The sequence below is a fragment of the Mobula birostris genome, chromosome 5 (genome assembly GCF_030028105.1).
Source record: "Mobula birostris isolate sMobBir1 chromosome 5, sMobBir1.hap1, whole genome shotgun sequence".
Classification (NCBI taxonomy): domain Eukaryota; kingdom Metazoa; phylum Chordata; class Chondrichthyes; order Myliobatiformes; family Myliobatidae; genus Mobula; species Mobula birostris.
This window is the reverse complement of record NC_092374.1, coordinates 85,173,209-85,193,568: the sequence shown is the minus strand read 5'-3', so window position 1 is coordinate 85,193,568 and position 20,360 is coordinate 85,173,209. Positions and strand designations below refer to the sequence as shown.

The 20,360-nt window shown below is 49.0% G+C and overlaps 1 protein-coding gene across 1 annotated transcript in view; it reads left to right on the top strand.

Annotated features, from left to right (window-relative positions):
• Positions 1 to 20,360, top strand: part of LOC140197824 (phosphatidylinositol 4,5-bisphosphate 3-kinase catalytic subunit alpha isoform) — a 133,050-nt gene that overhangs the window by 94,352 nt on the left and 18,338 nt on the right. Inside the window, exons 10-17 of the mRNA XM_072258298.1 lie at positions 1,821 to 1,955; positions 4,915 to 5,039; positions 5,785 to 5,866; positions 8,776 to 8,940; positions 11,000 to 11,103; positions 11,983 to 12,154; positions 16,561 to 16,667; positions 18,118 to 18,239. Of these exons, the coding sequence (XP_072114399.1) occupies positions 1,821 to 1,955; positions 4,915 to 5,039; positions 5,785 to 5,866; positions 8,776 to 8,940; positions 11,000 to 11,103; positions 11,983 to 12,154; positions 16,561 to 16,667; positions 18,118 to 18,239 (1,012 nt within the window). The remainder of the gene's footprint in view (positions 1 to 1,820; positions 1,956 to 4,914; positions 5,040 to 5,784; positions 5,867 to 8,775; positions 8,941 to 10,999; positions 11,104 to 11,982; positions 12,155 to 16,560; positions 16,668 to 18,117; positions 18,240 to 20,360) is intronic.

The window sequence follows — 20,360 nt, the reverse complement described above, 5'->3', positions numbered from 1 at the left end:
GAATTGCTCTGTTAAGAATATTGGGTTGTCCATTTACAGTAAGAGAGATGGGTGATTTTCTGTATTGCCCTTTGAAGAAGAGCTTCAGCGGGTGTAGAATTGTAAAATACTTTTAAGGCAGGGGAAGGATGATTCATTAGAAAGGTAGGTGAGTGCATGGAGTCTCTCTTCTCTTCCCCTTCCATTGGACAGAAGATTCTAACACGTGCCACCAGGCTCAGGAACCGCTTCAAACCTGCTGCTGTCAGTACCTTCTCTGCACTAAAAACGAGGTGTTGTCCTCACAGTCTCAAAGTTCAAGGTAAAGTTTATTTTGGAAGTTCATATATATCACCATGTCTTCTTGTGGACACGCTCAATAAATCTATAGAATAATAACCATAACAGAATCAATGAAAGACCACCCAACTAGGGTGTTGAACCAGAGTGCAAGAGAGAACAAACTGTGTAAATACAAAAAGAAAGAAAGAATAAATAAATAAGTGAAAAAGTACTGAGAATATGAAATGACGAGGCCTTGAAAATCAGGTTATTAGTTGTGGGAGCATTTCAGTGATGGGGCGAGTGACGTTATCCCATTTGGTTCAAGAGCCTGATGGTTGGGGGGTAACAGCAGTTTCAGAATCTGGTGGTGAGAGTCCTGAAGCACCTGTACCTTCTTGCTGATGGAAAGCGAGAAGAGAGCGTGTCCTGGGTGGTGGGGGTCCCTGATGATGGATGATGCTTTTCTGCAACAGTGTTTGATGTAGATGTGCTCGACGGTGGGGAGGGTTTTACCCGTGGTGGACTGGGCTGTATCCACTACTTTTTGTAGGATTTTCACTTCAAGGGTATTGGTGTTTCTACACCAGGCTGTGATGCAGCCGATCAATACACTCTCCACCACACATCTGTAGATGTTTGTCAAAGTTCTAGATGTCATACCAAATCTCCGCAAACTCTTAAGGAAGCAGAGGTGCTGCCGTGCTTTCTTTGTAATTGCACGTGTGTGCCAGGCCCAGGACGGGCCCTCTGAAATAACAACACCGAGGAATTTAACCTGGCTGACCCTCGTCATTGTGGCCTTTCCACCTTATCGTCTGCCTGCACTGCACTTTCTCTGTAGCTGCAGCACTCTATTCTGCGTTCTGTTTTTGCTCAATGTGCTTGTGTAGGGAATGATCTGACTGATGGCACACAAAAATGCTGTTCAGTGTGCCTCAGTAACACACACACAAATGCTGGAGGAACTCAGCAGCCTTCATCGAGGCTCGGCCCGAAACGTCGGCTGTTTATTCCTCTCCGTAGGTGCTGCCTGACCTGCTGAGTTCTTCCAGCATTTTGTGGGTGTTGCTCTGGATTTCCAGCATCTGAGGAATCTCTTCTGTTCATGAAGTGTTGTATCTCAGTAGATGTGATAATGGCCAATTAGACCACAAGATACAGGAGCAGAATTAGGCCATTTGGCCCATCGAGTCTGCTCTGTCATTTCATCATGGCTGATCCAGTCTCCTGCCTTCTCCCCGTACCCCTTCATGCCCTGACTAATCAAGAATTTATCAATCTTTGCCTTAAATATACCCAATGATTTGGCCTCCACAGCTGCCTGTGGCAACAAATTCCACAGATTCATCACTCTCTGGCAAATGAATTGATGCCTCTTTGTTCACTTTTTCAGCTTTTGCCTCTGTCCTTATGGTGTCACATTTCAATGGGGGTTTCATTTTGGAGATCTTGGGACTTCCAAGATTTTTTTGTAGGAGCTTGTTGCTGGGTGAGTGTTGTGGAGCTGGTGATTTCCTGCTGTAATAGCTGTTTCTCTCTGGTCCCTGCACTTCCAGGAAACCCCCTGCTTGGAGTTGGAATTCAATTGGTTCAGCAACTCGGTGAAGTTCCCGGATGCTGCGGAGATCGAGGAGCACGCCAACTGGAGCATGTCCAGGGAGCTGGGCTTCAACTACTGCCTGGTGGGGCTGGTAAGTTGGGATCCATGGTCGGCCAATCTGTTTCTCTCCTCCCGCCCCTCGCCCATCCCCCCTCGGGATTGGAGGGCAGTTGGCTTCCACTCTGGTTATCAAGATAATTGTTATTCAATCATCAAAGAACATTCATTATTAAAGTATGCATGTAGTGTACAGCCCTGAGGTTCATCTTCCCACAGACAGTCACGAAACAAAGAAAACCATGGAACCTGTTCAAAGAAAATCATTAAATACCCCCTCTCCACACACAAGAGAAACAAGTTGTCTGACCGGGTGGGGGGGGGGAACTGGGAAAGAACGACTGAGAAACATGGAACATAAAACACCAACCCACAAAGTCATCGAAGGAGTCTAAGCCTATTCAGTTCAGTTCAATCCAGTGCCGTGTCGTTCGTTATCTGCCGGCTACCATGATCAAAATCACACAAAATAGCAACAACAAAAAAAAGAGAAACATCATAATGTGAAATAGAGAGTCCAACCTACAAACTGCATCGATTAAGCTTTGCCTGGGACCGAGGAGTTCAGCATCACTGAGGGAAAGAGACCGTCTGTTCACAGACACCCCACTTCAGGAACAGCGAGGGAGAGAGAGGCCATCACTCGCGGACACCTTCCTCTGGCAGCAGCGAACGAGAGGCTGGTAGACGGCGCTCCTCCACTCACCTTGATGATTTCAATCTTCCTCGATGACTTCATTGGCAAGATTAGCGAGAAATGGGCTCACGCACTATCTGCAGATTTCTTGGCTGCTCCGCTGGAAACCTCACTGAGCACCCTTGGAGACAGCAAAGTGCCAGATGGCTCAGTCAGTCTCAGTGTAAAACATCACTCTTTATTCCCCTCCATAGATGCTGTCTGGCCTGCCGAGGTCCTCCTGCATTTGGTGTGGGTTGGTCTGGACTTCCAGCATCTGCAGAATCTCTCCTATCCGTGTGTTTAAAATGTTCATGACGTACTGCGTGTCAGTGATAGTAACCCTGTTTCTGATTGCAGAGATGGACTTAAGAGTCTGAGAACGCGGCAGCCCCAACAGGAAGGAGATGTGAGAGAGGTGACTGGTTCAGGAGTCTGACAACAGTGGGGACGAAACTCTTTTAAATCTGTTTGTCCAGACTTTTAAATTCCTGTACCTTCTCCCAGAAGGTAGAAGAGAGAGAAGAGAATGGTCAAGGGGGGGGAGACATCCCTGATAATATTGTTAGCCTTCCTGAAACAAGAGTTTTGGTAATGGAACTATCTGGAATGACATCAGGAACATCAGGGCTGACCATGAATGTCCGCTATTCTTGTCGGGTGACATTTCTGTGATCAGACGTAGCAGTGTGGTCACCTGCCCTCTGTTTTTGTAGCTTGGGGTTGGGTGAAGTGTCCCATCAAAATGAGGTTCCATGGAATAAACGGGGGATGACTTTCAACTCTTCCTGCCAATGGCAGTCAAGTAACATGAAGTGGGAGGCATAGACTCATTATGATTATGATTATGAGGACACGCAGTCCTCCTTTATTGTCATTTAGTAATGCATGCATTAAGAAATGATACAATGTTTTTCCAGAATGATATCACAGAAACACAAGACAAACCGACTGAAAAACTGACAAAAACCACATAATTATAACCTGTTGTTACAACAGTGCAAAGCAATACCGTAATTTGATAAGAACAGTCCATGGTACGGTGAAAGTCTCAGAGGGTCTCGAAAGTCCCATCATCTCACGCAGACGGTGAACCTCCAGCGCTGCCAACTTGCCGATGCAGCACCCTGGAAGCACCCGGCCACAGTCCGACTCCGAGCCAGTCCGAAAACTCCAAGCCTCCGACCAGCTCTCCGACACCGAGCACCGAGCACCATCTCTGCCGAGCGCCTCAACCCCAGCCCCGGCCACAGGCAATAGGCAAGGCTGAGGATTTGGGGCCTTCCCTCCGGAGATTTTCGATCGCAGAGTAGCAGCGGCAATGAAGCAGGCATTTCAGAAGTTTCTCCAGATGTTCCTCTGTGCTTCTTCACGTCTGTCTCCATCAAATCTGGATCGTGCACGGCATCCTACTTCACAGATACGATATCATTCGGAACGGCTGCGCGCGCTGCGTCTTGGGACAGCTGGAGATTTGGCCAGGGAGATGATGGGGGAAATTCCGAGGGTCCTGTTGCTGCAGAAGCCTGGGACCTGAGGACGTGGTCTTGAGATGAGGAGGAACATCTTCATGGAGGATCTTTGGTACCCTCTGGCTGTTGTGCCACCTTGGTACATTTGGGACTGGGGTTAATGACCGGGGAGTGGTTGAGTGGAGAGACTGGAGCTGCGGCTGTGATCTTGTTGAGGGGCAGGCTAGGTTGGATGGGCTGAATGGTTTGCCCATGCGTTGTACATTCTTTATAACTGAAGCACTGATGAATGAGACTGTCAGCCAGTTCCTCTGATGAAAGTAGAGGTGGGGGACGTGGGTGAAAAAATCTCATCCACCTTCAGCAACACCTTGAACAACACGATGGAGAACGAGAGGAGACAGAGGTGTACAAGATGATAAGAGGCATCGATAGGGTGGACAGCCAGTGCCTCTCTCCCAGGATGGAAATAGCTAGTATGAGAGAGCATAATTTTAAGGTATACTGTATGTTCCATCCACCACAAGCATTTTAATTCTGATTTCCATTCACATTCTGACATGTTGGTCCAAGCCCTCCTCAGGGTGGGGGAGCAACACCTTGTGTTCCGTCTGGGTAACCTCCAACCTGATGGCATGAACATCGTTTTACTGTAATATCCAATGATTGAGTCTCCCCACGTGCCCCCCCACACACAGTGAACTAGTCTCCCCACGTGCCCCCACACACAGTGAACGAGTCTCCCCACGTGCCCCCCCCACAGTGAACGAGTCTCCCCACGTGCCCCCCACACACAGTGAACGAGTCCCCCCACGTTCTGACTAACGAGCCGCTGTTTCATGCAGAGTAACCGGCTGGCCAGAGACAGTAACCTGACAGACAACGACATCGAGCAGCTACGGAACATCTACACCCGCGACCCTCTGTCTGAGATCACAGAGCAGGAGAAGGACTTTCTCTGGAGGCACAGGTAGTGGAGGGATGGGTCTGTCACTGTATAACACTGGGGTACAGTACAGGTAGGGATGGGTCTGTCATTGTATAACACTGGGGTATGGTACCGGTGGAGATGGGTCTGTCACTGTATAACACTGGGGTACGGTACCGGTGGGGATGGGTCTGTCACTGTGTAACACTGGGGTACGGTACCGGTGGGGACAGGTCTGTCACTGTGTAACACTGGGGTACAGTACAGGTGGGGACGGGTCTGTCACTGTATAACACCGGGATACAGTACTGGTGGGGATGGGTCTGTCACTGTATAACACTGGGGTACGGTACCGGTGGGGATGGGTCTGTCACTGTATAACACTGGGGTACGGTACCGGTGGGGATGGGTCTGTCACTGTATAACACCGGGGTACAGTACCGGTGGGGATGGGTCTGTCACTGTGTAACACTGGGGTACGGTACTGGTGGGGACGGGTCTGTCACTGTATAACACTGGGGTACTGTACCGGTGGGGACGGGTCTGTCACTGTATAACTTCGGGGTACAGTACTGGTGGGGATGGGTCTGTCACTGTATAACATTGGGGTACAGTACTGGTGCGGACAAGTCTGTCACTGTATAACACTGGGGTACGGTACCAGTGGGGACGGGTCTGTCACTGTATAACATCGGGGTACAGTACCGGTGGGGATCGGGTCTGACCCTGTCTAACACCGGGGTACGGTACCGGTGGGGATGACTCATCGCTCGATTTCCCATTTCAGACATTACTGTGTTAACATACCAGAGACATTACCCAAGTTGCTACTGTCTGTGAAGTGGAACTCGCGGGACGAAGTTGCCCAGGTAACGACGGTTCCCTGTTGCACCATCCATCCATGATGTTTGTTTCGTCTGTTGGTAGGATGTTGCAGGCAATACGAGTGTGTTCTGTCTCGTACCAGTCACCCCAGAACCGTTGGGGTTCAGTCCCCCTGCCCACTGGCCAAGTTGTGTAAGGCAACAGGTTTCCTACCACCATACCCATCTTTACCTCTCCCCTTCTCAGCTTTCTGCAGGGATCGCTCCCTCCATGTCTCGCTTGTCCATTCATTGCTCCCCACTAAACTCCCAACCTGGAAACACCTACCCATTCACCTCCTTCCTCACCTCTATTCAGAACCCCAAACAGTCCTTCCAGGTGAGGCGACTCTTCAGCTGGGGTCGTCTGTTGTGTCTGGTGCTCCCAATGCAGCCTTCTCTGAGACCTCCTGAGGTCCACCCTGCTCTCATATCAGATTTCTTCCTCTCCAGCCCTTTACCTTTCCCATCCACCCGGCATCACCTATCACCTTCCCCTCCCTCCAGCTTTTTATTCTGGAGTCTCCCCCTTCCTTTCCAGTCCTGAAGAGGGGTCTCGCCCCGAAACATCAACTGTTTATTCATTTCCAACAAAGCTGCCTGACCTGCTGAGTTCCTCCAGCATTTTGTGTGTGTTGCAACAGATTTCTCTCCTTGATCGTCATAGTGATCCCTTCCTTGAATGGGGTTTCAATGACACTGTGGCACAGTGGATCCGGTCTCGATCCCGACCTCTGGCAGCCCACCTGTTCCCTGTCGCTGCGTGTAAGGAGTTTGTACGTTCTCCCTGGAACCGCATGGGTTTCCTCCGGGTGCTCCGGTTTCCTCCCACAGTCCAAAGACCTACCGGTTGGTAGGTTAATTAGTCATTGCAAATTGTCTTGTGATTAGGCGAGGGTTAAACTGGAGGATTGCTGGGTGCATTTGGCTGAAAGGGCCAGGAAGGCCTATTCTGTGCTGTATTTCAATAAATAAATAAATATTTAGCCCTAGCCTAATTAAATCAGAACGTCTTTGGAAATGTGGGAGGGACATGCTCACAGGAAAGATGTACAAATGTCTTTACAGACCACGTCAGAACTGAACTCCGAAGTCCAGATCTTTAATAGTGTTGTACTAACCACTGTGGTTCCCCGAACTTTTGCGTTGCTAAGTTCCTTGGATTCTTTGAAGTATCTTTTCTCCCCCCTTGGAATGTTCACCCTTCTTTCCAGAGCAGACGGCCAGACCGTATCCCAGAGTCTTGCCCCAGTCGTCTTGTATAAGACCCACCATCCCTGCTGAAGCTGTCCAGCTGGAAGTCTGTTTGACATTGGCTCAATGTGACTGGCTGCTCTGGTCTTGTAGCTCTCTAGCCAACCACAAGGTGGCAGCCAGAGACCACAGGGACGGGGAAAGTATCGGGGCTGGTTAAAGTCAGATTCAGAATCAGATTTAATATCACTGGCATATGTCGAGAAATTTCTTGACTTTGCAACAGCAGTACAATGCAATACATAATAATAGAGAACAAACTGAATTACAGTAAGTAGTGGTGCAAAAATAGAAATAAAAAAGTAGTGAGGTAGTATTCATGGGTTCAATGTCCATTCAGAAATCAGATGGCAGAGGGGAAGAAGCTGTTCCTGAATCGCTGAGTGTGCGTCTTCAGGCTCCTGTACCTCCTCCCTGATGGTGGTGATGAGAAGAGGGCATGTCCTGGGTGGTGGGGGTTCTTAATGATGGATGTTGCCTTTTTGAGGCATTGCTCCTTGAAGATCTCGTGGGTACCTTGGATACCAGTGCCCATGATGGAGCTGACTAATGAAATTTTAGGCTCCAGTACCAACCATTTCTAACATTACTCCTGTCAATACGTACATGTGCACTGACTATTTGAGGAGACCTTTCATCAGGTTTACCATCTGCTTGGGAAGTGTATACTACCTCAGTGCGCTGTGTAATGATCTGATCTTGGTATGTCGGAGTGGAGATGTGTCTTTACCAAAGGAGGTGTAAGGTGCTCCTTCTCCCCACTAGCCTGCAGGTCCCCCTTGGGCGAGGTGTAGCACCTGCTTAGCCCCCCCCCCCCCCACCCCATGGATCAGGGTCACACGAAGCCACGGGAACAGGTGGTGGATGGTCATATGAGCAGTTGGTGCAGATCACAAGTCCTGGTTGTGTGACCACTGACGCCAGACAGACAATCTCTGAAGAGTATTGGTAATGGCTGGGGTCACCCGTCTGGTAAAGACACTGCCCAGAAGAAGGCAATGGCAAACCACTTCTGTAGAAACATTTGTCAAGAATAATCATGGTCATGGAAAGACCATAATCACCCACGTCATACGACACAGCACATAATGATGATGATAAAAGATCTGATCCACATGAACAGTTTGCAAGACAAACTGTCCAATTCCAATTCAGATCTTCCCCGTTATGTGGAATGGACGTTCCCTATCGTGAGGGAGTCAAAGACCAGAGGGCCCAGCCAAGAATAGAGGGATGGTCCATTCAGAGCAGAGATGTGGAGGAAGATGTGAAGTGTGGAGTGGACTGGGAAGTGGGAAGAGGCAGAAACTGAGGGAGCTCAGAGGTCCTGTGGGGTTACAGGATGTTACTATAAAGGGCAGGGCTGGTGTTGGCTTTGGGAAAGTTAAAGGCATGGAGGAAGGACAGGAGGATGGAAGGGCAGAGGAGGTTCTATGGACAGAGGACGAGAAGAGGTTGGTGGGAGGAGGAGGAGAAGGGACAGAGGAGGAAGAGGGAGGAGGTTGGAGGGAAGGAGGAGGGGAGGAGTTTGGAGGGATGGAGGAGGGGGAGGAAGTTGGAGGGACAGAGGAGGGGAGGAGGAGGTTGGAGAGTTCAGAGGAGGGGAGGAGGAGTGCTCCTTCTGGATGGTTTCACTCGCTGTGGTTGTGCTCTCCTTTCAGATGTACTGCCTGTTGAAGGACTGGCCCCTCATCAAACCCGAACAAGCCCTCGAGCTGTTAGACTGCAACTTCCCTGACCCCATGGTGAGAGAGTTCGCTGTGAACTGCCTGGTTAAAGGGCTGACCGACGATCGCCTGTCCCAATACCTCATCCAACTTGTCCAGGTGAGTCCCCCTCTTCCCCACCCTCTTATTCTTCCTTCTATCCCCTTCCTTTCCAATCCTGATGAAGTGAAGACTCTTCATCTCTTGTTCTCGATATTTATTGCTTATTTATTTATTATTATTATTTCTTTTTCTCCCCATTGTATTTGCACAGTTAGTCATCTTCAGCACACTGGTTGCCTGGCCTGTTGGGTGCAGTCTTTCATTGATTCTGTTATGGTTACCAATGAGAGATTCTGCAGATGCTGGAACTCCAAAGCAACACACACAAAATGCTGGAGGAACTCAGCAGGCCAGGCAGCGTCTCGGGAAAAGAGTACAGCCGATGTTTCGGGCCGAAAGAAGTATTCCCTTTTCCGTAGATGCTGCCTGGCCTGCTGAGTTCCTCCAGCACTTTGTGCGCGTTGCTTGGATTTCCAGCATCTGCAGGTCTTGTGAGTGTTGCTTCTATTACGGTTATTAGTTTTATTGAGAAAACAAATTACAGAGTTGTATATGGTGACATGTATGTACTTTGATAATAAATTTACTTTGAGCTATCACCTTCCAGCTTTTTTCATCCCCCTCCCCACCCATCCACCTTCCCCCTCACCTGGTCTCACCTATCACTTGCCAGCTTGTACTCCTCCCCCCTCCCTTCTACTCCTCCCTAATACTCCTCCCCCGCCCCCTCCAATACTCCTTGTTCTGGCTTCTGCCCCTTTCCTTTCCAGTGCTGATGCAGGATCTTGGCCCGAAACTTCGACTCTTCATTCGCTTCCACAGATGCTGCCTGACCTGCTGAGTTCCTCCAGCATTTTGTGTGTGTTGCTTTAGATTTCCAGCATCTGCAGAATCTCTTGTGTTTATGAGTGGGACCCTCTCCCTTGCCCCCTTGCAGTTAGCTCAAGTCACCCCTCGTTACTGTAATTTGAAGGAGATTGCCGTGTCTGTGGTACCAAATTAACACCAGATCCCCACCTGCTTCTGCCTTTAACGTGTCAGCGATGGGCAACATTGTTAGTGCAGCACTCTGCAGTGGCCTGCTGTAAGATCAGGGTTCAGTTCCCTCTGCTGCCTATGAAGAGTCTGTACGGGTTAGGGTTAGTGAGTTGTGGGCATGCTGTGTTGGCGCTGGAAGCATGGCGACACTTGCCAGCTGCCCCAGCACAATCCTCGCTGATTTGATTTGATGCGAACGACCCATTTCACTGTGTGTGTTGATGTACATCTGGCAAATCAAGCTAATCTTCACAAACCAGTTCAAGCTTGAAAAAAACACAGCTGGAGGAACTCAGCGGGTTAGGCAGCACCTGTGGAGGCAGAGGCTTGTTGACATTTAGGAATGGGTCTGAAGGAGCAGGGAGACAGCTGGTATACAGGGACGGGGGTGAGAGGTGGAACCAAGAGCAGAGGGAGATAATCGGCAGATGGAGGTGGAGTGGTGTCATCGTTATCATTATGTGCCGTGACGTACGATGTGGGCGATCGTGGTCTTATCCATAACCATGATGGTTCTAGGCAAATTTTCCTTCAGAAGTGGTTTATAGAAAGCTGCCTTCTTCTGGGCAGTGTCTTTACAAGACGGGTGACTCCAGCCATTATCGATACTCTTCAGAGACTGTCTGCCTGACGTCAGAGGTCACAGAACCAGGACTTGTGATCTGCACCGGCTGCTCACACGACCATCCACCACCTGCCCCCATGGCTTCACGTGATCCTGATCGGTGGGGGCTAAGAGGTGCTACACCTTGCCCAAGGGTGCCAGCAGGCAATCTCTGAAGAGTACTGATAATGGCTGGGGTCACTCATCTTGTAAAGTCACTGACCAGAAGAAGGCAATGAAAAACCACTTCTTTAGAAAAATTTGCAAGTACAATCATGGTCATGGAAAGACCTTGATCGCCCATGTCGTACGACACAGCACATCACGGATGAATTACAGTTTAATTTGGGCCTGTTTCTCTGTTGTACTGCACCCTGTTCAGTGACCCAGATGGGAGGTAGGGGAGGGAGTGATGGGGAAATGAGATTGTGATGGACAGGCCCATAGTTCACCGGTGTGTGACTCTCTCCACAGGTTCTGAAGTACGAGCAGTATTTGGACAATCCCCTGGGCAGGTTCCTGCTGAAGAAAGCCTTGACCAACCAGAGGATAGGACACTTCTTTTTCTGGCATCTGAAGTAAGTAATAGGCCCTTCTGCCCATTGCGTCTGCGCTGACCCTCGAGCAACCCGTCTATAGGAACCCCATTTTATCCCCTGTCTTGCATTCTCCCACAACTCCCCCCAGATTCTGCTCCTCACCCACACACTGGGGGCTGGGTGGGGGCAATTTACAGCCGCAAATTAACCTGTCGTTGGTGCGCGGGACAAGTTGGAGATCCTTGCTGTTGCCAGGTGAGGGTGCCAGCAGTACAGGGGTTACCACTGATATTGAGAATTTAGATGGCACCAGTAAGTGGCGAGGATTGGCACTTAAGGGCCACGTTTTTTTCCCCCGCGCGCGCTTATCTCAGAATCAGAATGAGAATCCCTGACCTACACTCAGAGGCCATTTCTTTAGCTTCCTCCTGTACCTAATAAAGTGGCCGCTGAGTGTAGGTTCATGGTTTTCTGCTGCCGTAGCCCACCCAGTTGTGTACTGGTGTGGGGACAGGACAGGTTACTAGAAGGATGAGGTGGGGGGGGAGTGGTGGGCTAAGGCTCTTAAGTGAGGGGTTTAAACCTCATTGCTCTGAAATCTGGAGAATCCTGGCAGCTTGGCATTCCTCCCTCTTGCATTCCTCCCTCTTGCACTGTGTGTGTGTGTGTGTGTGTGTGTGTGTGTATGAAAGCACTCACTGCCAAACACCCCCTCTCCACCTCACCCCCTCTCTCTCTCCACCTCACCCCCCTCTCTCCCCTTCCCCTCTCCCCCTCTCCCCCTCTCCCCCTCTCCCCCTCTCCCCCTCCCCTGCCCCCCTCTCTCTCTAAGTGTGCATGCTCCCTTGATCTCTCTTCCCCCCCCACCCTCCCTCAGCCTCTTCAGTTCCCCCTAGTGAAAGTGTTTGATGCTCCCAGATCCGAAATGCACAACAAGACGGTGAGCCAGCGCTTCGGGTTGTTGCTGGAGTCGTTCTGCCGAGCGTGCGGGATGTACCTGAAGCACCTGATCCGCCAGGTGGAGGCCATGGAGAAGCTGATCAATCTGACCGACATCCTGAAGCAAGAGAAGAAAGATGAGACCCAGAAGGTCAGTGCCGTGGGATGGGAGCCTCGTAGGCCGAACGGCTGTTTGTTTCGTTTGGAGATCAGTCAGAAGCGTGTGGATTCCGATCAGTTAGCAGTGGTTCAGAGTGATAGTGCACTACAGCACAGAAAGGCCCTTTGGCCCATCTTGTCCATGCCAAGCTGTTATTTTATCTAGTCCCATCGACCCCCACCCAGAACATAGCCCTCCATACCTGTCCCATCCAGGTACTTGCCCAATTTCTCTTAAATGTTGAAATTGAACCCACATCTACCACTTCCACTGGCAGCTCATGCCCAACTCTCACCATCCTCTGAGTGAAGAAGTTCTCCCTCACATTCCCCTTATACTTTTCACCTTTCACCTTTACCCATGACCTCTAATTCTAGTCTCACCCAAACTTAGAGGAAAAAGCCTGCTTGAATTTTTAGATCTCCCCCTTCCCCCTCCCACTTTCAAATCTCTTACTATCTCTTCTTTCCGTTAGTCCTGACGAAGGGTCTCAGCCCAAAACGTCGACTGTACCTCTTCCTATAGATGCTACCTGGCCTGCTGTGTTCACCAGCAATTTTTATGTGTGTTGCTTGAAATTTCCCTACCTAGATCCCTCATAATTTTGTATACCTCTCTCAAATCTCCCCTCATTTTCCTACATTTTAGGAAATAAAGTCCTAACCTATTCAATTTCTCCCTCTAACTCAGGTCCTTAAGTCCTGGCAACATCCTTGTAAATTTTCTCTGTTCTCTTTCAACCTTATTTACATCTTTCCTGTAGGTAGGTGACCAAAACTGCACACAATACTCCAAATTAGGGCTCACCAAAGTCTTATACAACTTCAACCTAACGTTCTATCTCCTGTACTCGATACTTTGATTTATGAAGGCCAGTGTGCCAAAAGTTCTCTTTGTGACCCTATCTACCTGAGAATCCACTTTCAAGGAATTATGGATCTGTATTCCTGGATTCCTCTGTTCTGCCCTTCCACTCACCGTGTAAGACCTGCCCTGGTTTGACCTTGTAGATAGTTTAGTTTAATTACTATAAACAGTTTATTTCAGCAGTAGTTACCTTCCCTATAAGTAATCATAGAAAAGTACAGTATAGAAACAGGCCTTTCAGCCCACTTAGTTCATGCCGAACCATTTAACCATCCTACTCCCTTTGACCTGCACCGTGACCATAGCCCCCCATACCCCTCCCATCCATGTATCTATCCAAACTTCTCTTAAACGTTGAATCCAAACTTGCACGCACCACTTTCGCTGGCAGCTTGTTCCCCACTCTCACTACCCTCTGAGTGGAGAAGTTTCCCCTCATGTCCCCCTTAAACTTTTCACCTTTCACCCTCAACACATGACCTCTAGTATCCCACCCAACCTCAGAGGAAAAGGTCTTCTTGCACTTACCCTATCCATACCCCTCTTAATTTTGTATACCTCTATCAACTCTCCCCTTAGTCTTCTGTGTTCCAAGGAATAAAGTCCTGGTGTCACAGGTTGACAGGTGGTGAGGATATTGGCTTTCAGCTGTCAGGGCATAGAGTATATTGTACAAGGCTGTGGTGGGGCCATGTTTGTGTGATTGTGTGCAGTTTTTGTTCACTCTGCTGCTGGAAAGAGTGCAGAGGAGATTCATCAGGACTTGTGGGACTGAGTTATGGAGAGAGGTTGTGTAGGTTGTGTCTTTTATTGGCGTGTAGGAGAACGAGATTGCTTGTATGGGACCATGCAACACAAACTCCACAGCACTCTGGTGGCCTTAAGGAACACTGTGGTTCCTGAAGGTTGTCATGGCCGGGGGTGGTAATGGGGACAAGCTCCCACTACCTATTGAATGCTCCCAACACCTCAAATAACTTCTGACAGCCAAGTCCAACTCCTGACCTTAGTTGCTAAGCCCGGCAGAGCTGCTTCTACTGACAGGAAAAGAGGCAAAGGTGGGTTACTGAGGCCTTAAAAGCAGTTGCTTCAGGCAAATGGGGTTTGTCAGCTCATCTCAGCGAAGGAAAACTCTGTACCCACTCATGGGGAAAGGCTTGGGGAGTAAATCCCAAGAGAAAAATACAGAGCTGAAGTTCCTAAGGCAGTCCAACGTTGGATTCAACGCTGACTGGCAACTCCTGTGATGTCACTGGTGCCAAACTGTATTGTTCTGCCGTTCCTTTGGGTTCATCAGGTACGTGGAGAGTTGGAGCTTCCTACATGAGCAACAGCTTGCTCTCCATATCGTACTGCCCTGGTCTGTGTATCTAGACAGCTAGGACGCAGGATCCATGGTCTACCTTGACCAGCGGTGGTCTGAGGAGAATGAGGGATGTATAAACCTGGAGCACAGTCTTTTTTACCTCAGGCTCGAGGATGCAAGAACTAGAGGCCATAGATGAGAGGGGAGAGATTTGGTTAAAAACCCGAGGGGCAACATTTTCACCCAGAGGGCATAAATGGAATGAGCTGCCAGAGGAACTGGTTGAGGCAGGTACAATAACAATTAAAAGATACTTGGACAGGTTCACGGATAGGAAAAACTTAGAGCAGGGGTTCCCAGTCTTTCTTTTTTTTCAATGCCATGGACAGTACCTTTAAGCGAGGGGTCTGTGAACCCTAGTGCTGAATCTCTGTTTATTTCCTGATCCTTGGGGTTCTTTTGGGAGTCAAAAATGGCAAGCAGTTTATTTTAGATTACAAACAAACATGCAAATACTGAGCAAACTGAATAGAGAGCCGAGAAATGATGCTGAGAGGGGAAAGACTGCGAAGTCAAAAGGAATAAAGATGGCGCCTATGAAGACTCCATCACTTTTATAGATAAGATAAGGAAAATTCCTTAGACAGGTATACACTAGCTAATAGACTACATAATTAAATCAATTACATCACATTGGCTAACACTTAGCTAATGAAAACTGAGCAGGATGATAAACCATTAGTTTAGCTGTTGTACCGCTTTCTGCCAGTGAGTGGAGATGAACCACCGCATACTGTGGAAAGTACATGAGTTTGTTAAAATGTATAAATCTTATTAAAAAATGTGAAATTGTGTTGACAGCTAACACACCAAGGGTGTGCTGGGAGGGGGCAGCCCGTAGGCGTTGCCAGCATAGCATGCCCGCGATGCTCGGCAGAACAACACAACACAACACAGCAACAGAATATACGAAACAACAGGTTAACCTAGTAACCGGTACACCTTTGGTCTCTGGGAGGAAACCAGAGCACTCTGAGAAAACCCACACATTCCATAGGGAGGACGTGCTGAGACTCCCTACAGATGATGTTAGAATTGAGTTCAGAGCTCCAATGCCCCGAGCTGCAATAGTGTTGCACCGAGAGTATGTTCATGGTCTTCTGCTGCTGTAGCCCATCCACTTCAAAGTTCGATGTGTTGTGCATTCAGAGATGCTCCTCTGCACACCACTGTTGTAACATGTGATCATTTGACACTGTCACCTTGAACCAGTCTGGCCATTCTCCTCTGACCTCTCATTAACAAGGCGTTTTCGCCCACTGAACTGCCACTTACTAGGTTTTTTTTTGTTTTTTACACCATTCTCTGGAAACTCTAGAGACTGTTGTGTGTGAAAATCCCAGGATATCAGTAGATTCCGAGTTACTCAAACCACCCTGTCTGGCACCAACAATCATTCCACGGTCAAAGTCACTTAGATCACATTTCTTCCCCATTCTGATGTTTGATTTGAACAACAACTGAACCTCTTGACCATGTCTGCATGCTTTTAAGCATTGAGTTGCTGCCACATGACTGGCTGATTAAATATTTGCATTAATGAACAGATGTACCTAATAAAGTGGCCACTGAGTGTAAGGTGTGAGGGCCAAAATGAGGTAGATTTTGAGGTCAAGTGTCCATCTCCTCATACTGGGTTACCACTCAGTGGGGTAGAAGCTGTCCTTGAGGCTGATTTTGATGTGTTTTTTTTAAAGATCTTAACAGATTGAGGCCATTCAATCCACTGTGTACGTTCTCTCAGGTTTGCCTAGCCTCTGGCTAATGGGAGAAGAGAGAATGGCCGTAGTGGGAAGGGACATGTTGGAATGAAACTCTCCTAGGCCCTGCCGTCTGTGAGAGGAAATTCAGTAGGGAATTGGGTGGGGAATAATTGTCGGGATTTGAGGGAAGAGTGGGAATGATTCCCTTCCAGTCCTGATGAAGGGTCTCGGCCTGAAATGCCAACTGTTTATTAATTTGCTCCCTGACCTGTTGTTTGACCTCTGGCACTTTGCGTGTGCTGCTCTGGATTTCTAGCATCTGCAGAATCTCTTGTGTTTATGATTGCAGGGGTTTGCAGTGGTGGTGGTTTGGGGAGGGGATGTTTCCTTGCTGAGCCATGGGAGTGACTCTGCTGTTTGACCTTTTCTCTCTCTCCCCCCCCCCCCCCCCCGCACTCCAGATGCAGATGAAGTTCTTGGTGGAGCAGATGAGCCGGCCCGACTACATGGAGGCTTTGCAGGGGTTCATCTGTCCCCTTAACCCAGTGCACCAGCTGGGAAACCTGAGGTAAATATTGGGGAGAACTCCCTCATCACAGGCCTGAGGTGATCATCAGAGAGAGCTCCCTCATCACAGGCCTGAGAGATCATCAGAGAGAGCTCCCTCATCACAGGCCTGAGGTGATCATCAGAGAGAGCTCCCTCATCACGGGCCTGAGGGATCATCAGAGAGAGCTCCCTCATCATGGGCCTGAGGGATCATCAGAGAGAGCTCCCTCATCATGGGCCTGAGATATCATCAGAGAGACCTCCCTCATCACAGGCCTGAGGGATCATCAGAGAGAGCTCCCTCATCACAGGCCTGAGGGATCATCAGAGAGAGCTCCCTCATCACAGGCCTGAGGTGATCATCAGAGAGAGCTCCCTCATCATGGGCCTGAGGGATCATCAGAGAGAGCTCCCTCATCATGGGCCTGAGGGATCATCAGAGAGAGCTCCCTCATCATGGGCCTGAGGGATCATCAGAGAGAGCTCCCTCATCACGGGCCTGAGGTGATCATCAGAGAGAGCTCCCTCATCACGGGCCTGAGGGATCATCAGAGAGAGCTCCCTCATCACGGGCCTGAGGGATCATCAGAGAGAGCTCCCTCATCACGGGCCTGAGGGATCATCCGAGAGAGCTCCCTCATCACGGGCCTGAGGGATCATCAGAGAGAGCTCCCTCATCACAGGCCTGAGGGATCATCAGAGAGAGCTCCCTCATCATGGGCCTGAGGGATTATCAGAGAGAGCTCCCTCATCACAGGCCTGAGGTGATCATCAGAGAGATCCCTCACTATGGGCCAGAAGCGATCTTTAGGGGGAGCTCCCTCAACACAGAGCTGAGGGAGATGTCTCAGTGACTCTTCTGCGTGTATGTGTGTTTCTCGGGGAGGTGAGAGAGTGTGTGTGTCTAATTCATCCTATGTCCGCACATATGTGTGGTGTACATGTGTACCTGTGTGTGCATGTGTGTCCACACAATGTGTGATTACAGGGGTCTGTGTGTGGGTACACAGGTGTGATTACAGGTAGCTGTGTGTGGGTGCACAGGTGTGATTACAGGTAGCTCTGTGTGTCTGTGGGTACACAGGTGTGATTACAGGTAGCTGTGTGTGGGTGCATAGGTGTGATTACAGGTAGCTGCGTGTGTCTGTGTGGTTACACAGGTGTCATTACAGATAGCTATGTGTGTGGTTGCACAGGTGTGATTACAGGTAGCTATGTGTGTGGGTACACAGGTGTGATTATAGGTAGCTGTGTGTGTACTTGAGTGAGTGAAAGGGAATGGTTACTTTGTACCTGTGCGTGTACAAAGTAGCTATTTAAGGAGCTATTTGGCCCCTATTGGGGCATGGTTTTCTGGAATGACAAAGTGAGTATGAATCTAGCCTGCCACTCCCCCCACATAGTGAGCAGGTTATGAGTTCCCCTTCTGCCTGTCGGCCAGCCTGACCCCTGCCCTGTTGTCCCCACAGGCTGGAGGAGTGTAGAATCATGTCCTCGGCCAAGCGACCCCTCTGGCTGAACTGGGAGAATCCAGACATTATGTCGGAACTGCTCTTTACCAACAACGAAATTATCTTCAAGAACGGCGATGGTGAGTCATTTTCTTCCTTCCATCCTCTCTCTCCGCCCGGCTCTCTGCTGGGGTTCAGAATCGTGCCGGTGAAGCGCTGAGGGATCGCTGACCCGCTCAGTACTCCCATTCACTCCTGCTCCCATCTGGCCAGGGCCTTGCCCTGAAGATGCATGGACCTGGTACCCTGAGAGCCCACACCCCTCCACCCTCTTGGAGATCTTGGGTCAGGCATTACTTCCTGGGAATTTTGGGAACAGTATCAACCCCTCAGAATTCCTCGAGACACTGGGCCAGTGTTAATCCCTCAATCCTCATCAATGTTGGGGCCTGGGTTACTATGTTCCTCGAGATTCCGGGCCAGTGTTAATCGTTTGATCTGTTTTGTTTTTAACAAAATCTGTCAGCACTCTGGTAGGATCTTGCTGTGCACAATGAGGATTGGGGCAGCCAAAGAAATGCAAGTCTTTCTGAAGCACTGGTGGGTGCATCTAACTTACAACGAGCACTCGGCCTGTCAAGTGTGCTTCGAGCAGTCCTACTGTTTCATTAGAGGCTCAGTCAAGGCCCTGGCCAACGAGGGGTGATCTCATTGAAACCTGTCGAATGGTGAAAGGCCTCATTAGACTTGATGTGGAGAGCTGGGAGAGTCTAAGACCAGAGGACACAGCCTCTGAATAGAGGGTGTCCTTTTAGAACAGAGATAAGGAATTTCTTTAGCCAGAGAGTGCTGAAACAATGGAATTTGTTGCCACAGGTAGTTGTGGATACCAAGTCATAGGGTATATTTCAGGCAGAGGTTGATAAATTCTTGATTAATCAGGGCATGAAGGGATATGGTGGGGTGGCGAGGAGAAGGCAGGAGATTGGGGCTGAGAAGGAAATGGATCAACCATGATGACATGGAGGAGCAGACTCGATGGGCCAAATGGCCTAATTCTGCTCCTATACCTTATTTTCTCCTCCCCCCAATGAGGTCTCTAGTATCCAGTCTCCCCACACCCCCGCCAGCTCCATCCCAGATTCCACCCCTTACCCATACAGAAAGGAGGGATCTTGTAGTCAATTAACCCATCGATCCTCTATGTCATTGGGATGAGGAGTATAGACAGGGTAAATGTAAGCAGGCTTTTTCCACTGAGGTTGGGAGGGACCCAACCTCAATCCAAGTGGATTAAGGGTGAATGGTGAAAAGTTCAAGGGGAACTTGAGGGGGAGCTTTTTCACTCAGAGGGTGGTGAGAGTGTGGAGCGAGCTCAGTTCAAATGGTGCATATGAGCTCGGTTTCAGTGTTGGAGAGAAGTTTGGATAGGTACGTGGATTGTAGGGGCATGGAGGGCTGTGATCCTGGCACCGGTCAATTGGAGCAGGCAGATTAAATGGCTTGGCACAGACTAGATGGGCTGAAGGGCCTGTTTCTGTGCTATACTTTTCTATGACTCTATGGTGGAAGAAAGGAGAAGGATAATCCAGTTGGGCCACTTGGGTGGTGGCTACACATAGAACATCGAAGAGTATAGCTCAGGAGCAGGCCATTCGGCCCACAGTGTTGTGTTGTACCAGCTAAAACGCAAATCAAAAACACCCAAACACAAATGTCTCCTACCTACATCATGTTTGTATCCCTCCATCTTCCTTACATCCATGTGCCTATCCAAACATCTCTAATGTATTTGCCTCCTACCTTTCTAGGCAGCGCATTCCAGGCATCCACACTGTGATATTATTTCAGTAGTTTTGTGTATTGATTTGCAACTTCATCCTATGACTGCAATTTTTGGATTACCAGTGATGGACTCTAGTCATTTATCCCCTTCAGTTTGTTGTTTTGATTACATTTGTTACATTAATAGCCAGAAGATCCATTTTATTTAAATGGAAAGATTCTAATCCCCCTACTACATTTCAATGGTTTTCCCAAACTGTAACATGTTTAAACTTGGAAAAAATTAGGAGTGGTACTATTGATCCTTCGGTTAAATTTGAAGAAACTTGGAGGCCATTTATTCAACATTTTCATATGATGTGAAATATCTGGCCCTTTCCAAATCCTTTTCAATAACTTTCTGTTTGTGTCTAGAGGAGCGGAGTTAATGACAAATAATGATTTTAACCGATGAAACATGGCAGCCCAGCCTTTGT